At 38.7% G+C, this 12,323-nt stretch overlaps 1 protein-coding gene across 1 annotated transcript; it reads left to right on the forward strand.

The window, feature by feature from the left end:
• Nucleotides 1–4,726: 4,726 nt before the first annotated feature.
• On the forward strand, nucleotides 4,727–5,447 carry LOC141586765 (uncharacterized). Its single transcript, XM_074408091.1, has 2 exons — nucleotides 4,727–5,119; nucleotides 5,343–5,447. The coding sequence occupies exons 1-2, from the start codon at nucleotides 4,727–4,729 to the stop codon at nucleotides 5,445–5,447; spliced, it is 498 nt and encodes a 165-aa protein (XP_074264192.1).
• The last annotated feature ends 6,876 nt before the right edge of the window (nucleotides 5,448–12,323 follow it).

Here is a 12,323-nt window from a genome sequence, read left to right on the forward strand (position 1 = left end):
TTACCAAGTTCGGGTTATGATGCTTAACACGATCCATTTATTGAAAAAGGGTGTCAAATGACAAAGTGTAAAAAACGTAAACTTGTCAATCTGATCCGTCACGTATTCGGATAAACCGTAATCGGGATCGTCCTAGACAAGTACCAAAATGGGACAGAACAGTGCCAGGAAGCCCTGTTAAGGCGCGAGCCTATTGGCGAGATAAAGGGCTCTGCCCTGGTTTTGAAAGATGGAAACAGACGGCCGTTTGGGGCGCGAGCCATGAGCCGACCTAAGGGGGACGTCTCCTGGTTCTTGAAAATGTTATTTAAAACCGTATTTATGATGAAAGATTTGCAAATGTTGTTTGCATGACTCGGAATAATTACTATTGTGTTAGTAACATTCGTTGTCGGATTTGCATATTTGAAAAGTATAGTTTACAAATAAAAATGTAAAATGTTTGATTTGAACTAATCATGTTAAGTTCATTTCTTTGTAATTAGTCAAGTTTGTCATCGTACTCGGATTAAACCGACATGGTATAAAGAACCAAGGATGATTATGGATTATGACTAATATGTTTACAAGTGTAAATAAATGAGAAAAAATGGTAAATAAAGAAAAGTGATGCGTGTCCTAAATATGATGTTTTACACCCTATTTTACACGCATTTCAGAGCTCATTTGTGTAGTTTAAGCTACTATTTTCCCTATTTCCGTCTACTTTTGTGTTTTTGTGTAATATTGCAGAAATGTGAAGAATCCAGCGGGAAATGAGCCAAATCCGTCCCCGAGTACTTGGCATATTATTTGACATGAAGTATTTACTCGGGAAGCGAACTTGGTACGCGTATCGAGGCCTGAAAGACGAATTTACGAAGCTTTTGGAGCAACTACCTGATGAAGCAGTCGATCGACTGACCGTTATGGTCGATCGACCAGAGCGCGATTCCTAAAATAGATCAGGAGCTACTGTTCAGCGAGGCTTGGTCGATCGACTGGTCCTTGTGGTCGATCGACCAAACCGTGATTCTGGCGTGAATTAAAAGGACGAGAATTCCGAAGCCCAATGTAATTAGGTTTTAGGAATAAGTTACGTTTGGGACCCGTAGCTAGAATTAAAAGTTTAGAAGTGATGTTTTCAGAAGGAAAAAAAAGGAATTTTAGGGAAATAATTAGGGTTCAATATCAAGTTTAGCATTAGATCTCATAATCATTCAATACAATTGGTTTTATTTGCTTTACTTTCGTTCGTGCTTTCAGATTCTTCCTGCTTTCATTCGGTAAATTACGTTCCTTGATTTCAGTTTGTTATTATTCATTATTAGATTAGAATTGATTAGTTAGAATCCTTAAAGCCTTAATTCCTTGTTTTACGCGGTTTTCTTATTCGTTTAATTTAGTTATGAATCCTACTGTTTTCATCTCTAGTTTCGTTATTATTGTTAATTCCAGTATGAGTAGCTAAACCCTTCGTGCTAAGATGTAGGAGACCTATAGTGTAGACGGCGTAGAATAGGTAGACCTGAGTCGCGTCATGGTCGATCGACTGCCTTGCACGGTCGATCGACCGGCTCACGTGAGAATAGCTTCGACTTAATTAATTTAATTGTTATATTTGACGAATCGAGTGCACGCGACTAGTTGAATGCTTAGGAATTGACCGACCCGATAGATCGAAAGATAGGGGAGGGAAATAGACTACTTAATTAAGACGACTAAATTAATAAGATCGAGAGATAAGTTAATTTAGGCTTTTAAATCACTTTTCAGGGCGAGATTCAGCACTAGTGATATTAGGGACCCGTAGCTAGATCGAAAGATGCTACCTGTTAATAATGGACCGAGAGGACTTCTTATTCTTCCCGTCTTACGTGATTATTTCAGAATACTGCCATCGAAACTACAGGGAACCGACCATTTTAGCATCCTTTTGATATTTGATTTCATCCATTCTTTTTAATAGCTCATTTATTTGCTTAGTTTACTTTTAATTTTGTTGCCTTTAATTATAGATCATTCAAATCAATCCCCCCAAAAACTGTTACCTTAGGCTGAAATTAGACAACTATTAATTGCATCGCCTCTCTGTGGTTCGACCCTGACTGCCACTATCTATAGTAGTAGTTTGGATTATAAATTTATCTTTGATACTCTACAACGGTATCAAAAAGGGTGTTAAAATACCCATTAAAATGTAATTAACCAATAATATCATCGATTCACGGAACAAACCATCATGGTATAAGGAACCAAGGATGATTTTTGTAATGGTCAAAATATGTTTATCATAAAAATGAATTAAAATGGTAAATAAAAGAAAAGGATTTCCTTTAAAATGTAATTAACCAATTAATATCATCGAGTCACGGATTAAACCGTCATGGTATAAAGAACCAAGGATGATTTTTGTAATGGTCAAAATATGTTTATCATAAAAATGAATTAAAATTGTATAAACCGTAAAAGGAAAGAAGTAAAAATAAAAGAAAGTGTTGGAGGAAAGACGAACTCAAACACATTTGAGTCTGACCTGGACACCCACAAGAGGCGCGAGCTTCCCTGCATAGCAAGGAGCTTCTGTCTCAGGCCAAAACTCGGTTTTGGCTCGTCTAACCTATATTTGAATCGTGTTATGGATCGTTCATGCATACAAACTCATAAAAACAGTAAAGACATGAAATAAATGAGTTGTTTACACCCTCAAACTTACGTGTATTGATGTTTGCGTGGTAAACGACTTTAGAGACGGTTTTCTCGTTGTGACTACTCGCGATCAAAGAAGTTTAAAAGAGTGCCTTAAAAAAGGATTTGGTTTTGAAAATATGTTAATTAAAACATGTTGATTAATGAATTGAGTTGGTCAAATGGGTCGGTCGAATGCACGGCGACGGTACCAAACAATATGTGTAAGGCTTGTGTTTACGATCGGTAGGTCGTAAACACGTGTCGATTTTGTGACTTAGGAAGTCGAGTCTAGAAGTTTAAGGGAGAGGTGAAGGGGCGGACACTCGCGTAAGGTTTATGGAGTGTGATGATGGGTATTTATAGAGAAATGTGGGGAGGTAGGTCGGTTGTGTTTGCTTAGAGGCTAAGCAGACACCTGCTTTAGGCGCGGGCTACCTCGTGATGGAAAGAGTGTATTGTCCCTTTCAATTTGGACGTCGCCTATTCTCCATCCATTGTTGATATGTGGTATTCATATAAGATGTCGTGTAACAATATGGGCATCTAATAAGATGATTTTGGTGTTACTTGAGGTGTTTTGTGTGCTTGACTCGGGTTTGACCCGTGTGAGTCGGGATTTGAATTTCGAGTCGGTTTTTGGCCCGGTGTCGGTTTTGACTCTAATTAGGGTCATTTTAATGGAAATGACAAGATGAAAACATTCATGGCATTATTTTTGACATTCGAGATTTGGATTGACTCGGGTTGACTCGAGTTTCGGGTTTCTGAGTCGGTTTTGGGTCCGAAGACGGTTTAACTCTAAATAGTGTTATTTTAATGCAAATGAAGTTAGAAAACTTTTGAAATCATTTTTCATATTCGAGTAGTGCATTAAACCGTCTCATGTATAGCCAATCCACGCACGCATATCAAAAACACGTTATAGTCCGATCATCATCGGGTGGTTTTTTGAAGGTGCAGATACTGGGTATCTGCAAGTACCCTTTTCTTGTAAAGAACACAATCCTAGGTCAACAACAAATCCTTCAACATTATAAAGTAGGATCCTCTATAATCCTAGAAGAAGGAAAAAGGATCCACTATGATTAAAGGAGAAAGTGACTTGTTAGTAGGATAGTCAGCTAAGCATTCTTAGGTCATATGTTTTATCCGTGCAATGTGTATTATCCATCAGTTTATAGCTTGCATCTTAGCTGTGTATATACTCTTCCTTGTAACTGCTTTTCATTTAGGTAGTGTTTGGATATACGGAATTGATTTCATTTCCATGATTTCAATTGTAGAAATTGAAATGTTTGAATTCAATTCCAAATCCAATTCCAAAATTACGTTTGGGAAACCCGTAGAATTGGAATTGGAATTGGAATTGAATTTGGGCGAGACGAGTATGGGTCGAGACCGTTGGATGTTTTTTATTTGAAAAAATTAAATATTGTCTCGAAAAATATTTGCGATCGGAAAAAATATCATAAATAAAAATATTGTGACGAAATTTGCGTCACAAAATAAAACGTAAGAAGTCATGGAATTGAAATGACTAGTATATGGTAGGTATTTGAGAACCCCAAATTTTAACTAGCTTGGAATTGATAAGGAATTGAGTCAATTCCAATTCCAAATTCTAGGGGTTCCCAAACACTTGAAATATTTCAATTCTGGAATTCAATTCAAATTCAAGGTTCCCAAACATAGCATTATTCAATTTACAACAACTACACTTAATGAAATTCAATTCTAATCTGCTCAACCTTCTTGATGAGTCTTCTACTTCATGTCAAGTAATTAAACTCTTCACGGTATCAGAGCCTCAGGAATGAGGAGACTGATAACCACACAAGAAGGAGAGCATTTATTCATCCTCAACTAACTGGAATTTAGTACTTGCCTATTTAAAGAAGTTGTGTTTGCTTGCTGTAACTCAGGAAAATCAAACTTCTCTTGTAACCCTGTAAAACACAACACAAACAAACGTCAACAATGACTAACCCAAACAACACAGTAGTAACTGATGCTTCCACAAACACAACACAAACAAACGTCAACAAACTCTTTCACCATGGATCCCACAGATCCTCTCTACCTGCATCCCGCAGAGAGTACCCATCCAGTTGTAGTTGACACCAAACTTTCTGGTATTGAAAACTACCTGGAATGGAAAAGACAAATGAAGATTGTTGTTTGCTCTAAGAGGAAACTGGGGTTTTTGACTGGTGTTGTGAAGAAACCCACAAATGGTGCATTCAGAGAAGCAGCTTGGGACACTTACAACTGCCTTCTTATCACTTGGATACTGCACAATGTGGAGCTGCCTATCAAAAGGTCTGTCATGTGCATCAGGACTGCAAAGGAGATCTGGGACTACCTGCAAAGTCAGTTCTTTGTGAGCAATGGAGCAAGGAAATTTAGGCTCAACAAAGAGCTGGATGATCTATCACAAGGTGACAGATCTGTCTGCGAGGGTGGCAAAACCTTGAGATCATGTCAGACTGGCCATCAGTTACTCAAGTGACACCTGAAACTAATGCCTGGTTGGATGCTCAACTAAAAGAGCAAGATGAAAGAAAGCTATTCCAGTTCCTAAATGGCATGCACCCCTCATACTCAACTATGAGGAGCCATATCCTCATGATGTCTCATTTACCTCTGTTGAAGAAGCATATGCTATTTTTCAGCATAAGGAAGCTCAAAGGAAAAATTACAAGGGAGTAGCAGACAAAATGAAGCTTGACAACTCTGCTTTCTATGGACAACAGTCGGAAAATTATGCTGGCCAATGAGCTATTCAAGGAGGACTCAAAGATGCACCTAGCTGCCCTATCTGCAAGAACAAGGGTCACACCAAGGATAAATGCTGGAAAGTGATTGGGTACCCTGCTAATCACCCCGTGTCCATCCGTTTCCCTGAAAAATCTCAAGAGTACAAGCAAAGAGGAGGGTCTCAAGGATCAGGACAAAGAGTAGGGTATTAAGGTTCAGGTTCCAAAGCAGCCAAGCCAGGTATGAACAAAGGCAAATCTAAGTTCAATTACAAACATGGAAAAATGAGTGTCAATGCCACAATGGGAGATGGTCAAGGTGACATTGGAGGAACTATTACCTTGACAACCCAGCAATTTGAGCAACTGATGAGCAAGGGCAAAGGTGCAAGTCATTACCCTGAAACGGAAGATGAAATGGAAGATAACTTTGCAGGTATGACATCCTTAAACTGTAACTATGCATCCAACACATCACAAAAGTGGATCATAGACTCTGGAGCTTCAGATCACATGGTTCGTGATCTGAACATATTGGACAGAGTTAGCAAACTAAACAAGACATCAAAAATAAACCTACCAAATGGAGAAACCACTACTGTTTCTCACACAGGATCATATACATTTGACAATGGACTAATTCTGAAAAATGTGTTGTGTGTACCTGTTTTTAAACACAACCCCTTATCTGTTCATAAACTAACAAGGGATGAACAATGCTTTGTGGTATTTTATGAAAATTTATGTGTCATACATGACTTACAAACCAGGAAGATTAAGGGAATTGGAAGAGAGTATAAGGGTGTTTACTATTTACTGAATAATGACAAGAAGCCACACCCTAGACTAGCTAATGCCTCTTTCATATTGGATAATTATGACTTATGTAATAGTAGATTAGTTGGTAGCTCAACTGATCAAGGAAGTAGTTCAGGTAGCTTACTTTTAAAACAGTGTAATGCACCTAATAACCTATGTAATGTTTTGCCAAACTTGAATGATAAGAACAATGATCTTTGGCACTTGAGAATGGGTCATGCATCAGATAGTAAACTAAAATTCATTCCTGGTATATCACAATCATGGCTAAATGATCAAAGAATTTGTATAACTTGTTCTATGGCCAAACAAACTAAACTCCATTTTCCTACTAGAACAGACAGGGCTGCTGGAATGTTTGATCTTGTACACATAGATCTATGGGGACTTTATAGAAAAGAAACAAGAGGGAAACATAAGTACTTCTTGACCATTGTGGATGATTTTTCCAGAGCCACGTGGGTGTATTTAATGAAACATAAGTCTGAAGCTACTACCTTACTCATGAATTTTTATAACTTTATCAAAAATCAGTTTGACAAGACTATTAAAACTCTTAGATCTTATAATGGGCTAAAGTTCACAGAAGGGGACAGTAAACAGTTTCTATTGTCCAAAGGTATATGACCACAAACAAGCTGCATAGACAGACCCTAACAGAATGGAGTTCTTGAGAGAAAACATAGGCACTTTCTTGAAATAAGCAGGGCAATCAGGCTCAGTTCAGGTCTCCTATTGTCTTTTTGGGGTGACTGTGTACTGACAGCAACATTTATTATCAAGAGACTACCCACACCCCTGCTCCAGAATAAAACACCATATGAAATGTTGTTCAGCAAGGCTCCTGACTACAGTAAGATGAAGGTTTTTGGATGCCTCACTATGGTATACAACCCCAGCAGAGATAAGGACAAATTTCAACCAAGGGGCATTCCATGTATCTTCTTAGGATACCCCTTGTCACAAAAGCGGTACAAGGTGTATGACATAGTGAACAAGACTGTCTTTGTCTCAAGAGATGTGAAGATCTATGAATCTGTCTTCCCCTGAAGATTCAGGAACTTTAGTCAGTACATCCCCTCACTGAAATCAGGCCATCATCAATTGAGCCCTACTCTGCCTAGCCATGGGCAAGCATCTGATACTACTGTAGATACCTCATTTCTGCACCTCCCGCCAAACACCCAGTGATGATTGGGCCGCATGTTTAGCATATGTCGCGATTTTATGACGTTTTGTAAATTGGTCAATAAAAGTTAACTCATACACTTGTGTCTACCCCTTGGTTGTCATCTAGGTGTCATTACGGTTGTTTTGGCAGTAATTAGAGTTCATTTGGAGTCCGGGTCAAAAACCGTCTTCATTTCCTAAAATCGTCAAATCCTGAATAAAAAAGCAATGTGCTTGTCTACCTAAGGTTAGGATGTCATAAAATGTTAGGAGTATATCTCATTTTGAGTCCCATGTAACTTCATTAGGCTAAACTTAAGTTTACATTACAAAATGTGCATTTCATTTAGTTAAAATGACAACCCGACATTTAGGCCTGTTTTACGAGGTGATAACGACTTTTTTGGGTCAGGCCTATTTCACAGAAAGTTCTAGATCTTTCAATTAGCCTTCCAACGCCACCCAAATCACCTTAATCCGAGTCTTGTAGAGAAAGTTATGCCTAAAATACAACAGGCTGCCAAACGCGTTTTCTCGCGCAGAAGAACCCTACCCGAGAAAGGACGCAGTAAGTACTGCACCTCTTCTAAGGGACGCAGCACCTGCTGCGCCTTTTCTCAGGGCTTTGTTTTTGTCCAAGTTTCCATGTTTCAACTAAGTCGGTTATTTCCGGACCTTTCTTTCCTGTTCCTTTCCAAATTATACCCTTACCATAATTCCTCCGTGTGTTTAGTATAAATAGAGACATTCGGCCTCAGATATTTTTCACGCGAGTGTCCGCCCTTCTCTTCTCCCTTTGCAATCTAAGACCGTGCTCTAAGATTTCGACGCCTACGTGCTTGATCAATCGACCACGTAAGCTCAGATCATTCTGAGTACTAGTCACGTTTGCATGACCGACCAATTTGACCACTACACCATAATTAATCAATAATTCAATCTTTTTTAATTCCTTTTTCAAGGGCACTTTCATATTTGCATAGATCGAGTCGAGTTGCCATTAAAAACCGATTTAGTTAAATCTCGCGACGCTAACATGTAAGTCTGAGGGTATAAAATACCAAGTTTATTTATTGTACTTTTATTTTGTATTTATTGATATAAATTTACGTCAAAAGCATGCTCGAAACCAATTTTAAAACCCCTTTTATAAACTGTTTTTGTGAAACAGTGGAAATCAGACGTCGAGAAGAAACGCAGCAGCAGCTGCGCCTCTTCAAAGGATCGCAGGATCGGCTGCGCCTCTTCCAGAGGCTGCTTGCTGCTCCTGCTCTTCTTCTTCTTGCTCGGGTTTCTAGGGTTTTCATTCCTTTTTTCTATTTTCTCTCTTATTTTTCTTCTTTCTTCGTATTTTCAGTACATAGGCCATGTTTAAATAAATCCTCTTAAATTATTAACATTTAATTAGGCTTAAATCCCTTATAATCAATATTTGCGGGTTTTCGTCACTAATTCAAACCCGGATTTTAGAAACTCGATTTGTCCATATCCAGTTTCTGGAATTCACCCTTTGTACATATTTTCATATTATGTTTTGTTCCGTTCTTATTTCATCTTTTAAACAAAGTTTTGTAAATAAATCAATTCCGACATCGCAAATAATATCTAACTTATAATAATTCATTTTTAATTGTTTTCTTTCACTTTATGACGATCCCAGATGCATGTAAATCAATTAATCACTTCTACTTGAGTCGTACACTAATAATCAATGTAAATTAACCAACAAACATTAACAAACCGCGAGTCTGACTTTCACAGTCAGAACCCAACTCAAGAACACTCGCATGAACTGATGCGCCTCTTCTAAGGGACGCAGCAGATGCTGCGCCTGTTCCGAGGTGGTTCTGCCTCTGAACTCGTCTTGTTTTGACATAGGCATTCTAATTAGGTTTTAATCGACTATTATTCTTATTATCACCATAATTCGACATATTTTCCATATAATTCATATTTTCCATATTTTCTATTTTTTTTATTTCCTTTTTTTTATTTCTTTTTTTTTATTTCCTTATTTTTATCTTCCTAATTTATTTTATTTCCTAATTTCTCTTTATTTCCTTATTCTTTCAATTTCCTTATTTTTTCCAATCTCTTTATTTTTTCTAATTTCCTATTTCTTTTAATTTCCTTATATCTTCTATTTTCTTTTGTCTCTTTATTCTTTTCTTTCCAAATCCTTTTTAAGCATGTTTATGACGTAAATTCAAGTTTATCAGTTGTAATTTATTTCTTTATTTTGTATGATTTATTTACTTGGTTTTCACATGTAAATTAATCTAAATTCCAACTTCGACATAATTAATTACTAAATTCTTTGTTCACCGACATAGTCTAATCTTACATGCTAGGACTAAAACGTTGGATGTTGCATTGCATGCATATAATCGACGACATATAAACTATGAATGACTTCCCCAATCATTAGTAGAGGCCGCTCTCGAGGCGGGCGGAATTAGGTGTTCAGTAAAAGGACTTCCTAATACGTACCCTCACCCCTTACTCCAGATCTCTGTGAACATCCGTGTTCATTGGCATCCACGAGAGTCATTCTAGACATAGAATGCTAAGGGTAACGAGTTCTTAGTGTTCATGTCACTACTATGTGTCTTGACATGACACGAAGTTTTCGAACGGTTCCAATTTCCCATAAGAATTGGTGGCGACTCCACAAATGCAACGCTTGTCCCAAGCGCCCCCGTGGCCCATGTCCACAGTTTGGCGACTCCGCTGTGGATGATACACTTACGTGTTACCCAGGGTGAAACTTGAACAAGGTTAGGGAATAGTTTATATGAGACAGTTGTCGGTTTTTATTACTCGACCTTCTTAGGTCGTTTTATTCGGCCTTCCTAGGCCCAACCTAACCCATTCGACCAATCGTCCCATCTGGACGGTCCAAATTCTTATCTGGGCCTAAAGATGGATAGCGATTGACGTCACCCATACCGTGGTACATACTCTTGTTTGTATCAAGGGCTTTCACTACTCGAGGAAATGGACTAGGAACCGACGTTACTCTTGTTTGGCACGGACCTTTCCACAGACCAGGGTTTGATTGCTTGGTATGGCAACCCACCTTTTTAAGCCAAAACCCTTTAAATGCACTCAGCATACCATTATAATACCCATATGTATGTATCGTATACGTGATCACCTTTTGTAAACAAAACTATGACAAAATTTTGTAAGATAAAATCCTTTTCAAAATGTAAACATTTTCAAAACCGCGCAAAATAAGCCGAAACTCTGTCCAAATGTCGAGTCAAACTTTGGGCCTCAAACCCATTTCAAAACCCGCGCAAAAAAAAAACGTTTTAAATAAAAAATATTTTCAAACCATGTAAATGCAAATATGTAAATTCAATTGGGCTAAGTTGGAGTCAAAATTCAAACCGACTATGTCCTAGTTGGAACTCTGTCGAGTCATGAACCCGTCTTCCTTTACATTTTGGGTCTTTTCAAATTCAAGTCAAATCCTAAGGCGTCACGCCGTCATTTTGGACCCTCTACCCCAATTCAGTTAGGATCTAAATATTTCCACACCTCGACTCACACACTCGAGGCTAACACGTCGAGTCGTTCCAAAATCCGTCTCTCGAATTTTCCTTATGACACGTTCGGGACACACATACCCAAACGTCGAGTCGAGTCTATCTTAAAACGCATGTTTTAGAATCACGTGTCATCCATCCCGTCAATCAGGTCAACCATGTAAATGTCACCCCGTCAAAGTCAACACTCGAGTCGAAGGTCAAAGTCAAACACTGTGAATTCAAACACGAGAAGTCACTCACGACATTTCGCGATTTCACGCGTCGAGAGTCCAGTTGTCCCGTCTCGTCCTCATATATTTTTCTTCGTATATCCCTTGTTTGTCGCCTTAGTATGCGTGATCCCATGTCGAATCAAGTTGTAACGCGCGTCATTTTTCTTCTCGGTAGGAATTCTGCGATTTCCAATGAAAATGATCAAGGAAGATTATCTGTCGTCGTCAAAGAACTAAGTATTGCAGTCACTAAGCTTCAGGCCACCGTCGAAGACTTGAGCACTCGTGTCATCAATATGGAAAACAAGATAGACATGATGAAACCTTTACCATCTTCTCGTACCCCAAGGCCAGGTCATAGCTTCAACACAACCCACCCACCTAAGAAGGCCAATGAAGACAAGGGAGTCAACCTCTTGGAAACTCCACCCAGAAGGCCGGGACGAGCTCCTAGGGAATTCCCTGACCTCGGAACCACACATGAAGTAGCTCTACAAAGACTGGTTTCTCAGGGAAAACTTCATCCAATTGGTCCAACTCCAGATCCTGAAAAGATATTCCCTAGGTGGAAGGGCAATTCATATTGTCAGTACCATCGAGGTAGGGGACATGATAAGGAGGAATGCTTTTATTTAAAGCATATTATTCAAGATATGATTGAAGAGGGCAAGCTTCCTGTGCCACCTTCCGTCAAGCAATCCAAGAAGACCGACCCTCTTGGGTCTAATATCATTAAATATGACCATGAAGAATCATTCCTAGACTCTTCTCACCTCCTCGCTACTCATGATAGCGAAGAGAACAATGTCCTTGAAGATGACGATATCCAAAGTGGAATGCTCATGCTTTCCATTTCCTTCAACAATAAATTTTCCAAGTTAGAAGGAGCCATTGATAACCTAAACTCTCGGCTTTCCAACATGGAGAACCAGTTTGCTGAAATGGGTAAGAAGTTTGAGGCCCAACCTCTCAAGATGAAAAGTGTTCAGACAAACCCTCAACTTGAGAGTCCTAAGGAGAAAGCAATAAGCGAGCAATCTATTCCTAGTTATTCTCATCCAGGAATCAAAATCAACAAAGGCAACCTCATGACGCCTTCGTCAAAGAAACCTAACAACCCTCCCAGGTCATTCACAAGT

This window comes from Silene latifolia, chromosome 1, assembly GCF_048544455.1.
Source record: "Silene latifolia isolate original U9 population chromosome 1, ASM4854445v1, whole genome shotgun sequence".
Taxonomy (NCBI): Eukaryota; Viridiplantae; Streptophyta; class Magnoliopsida; order Caryophyllales; family Caryophyllaceae; genus Silene; species Silene latifolia.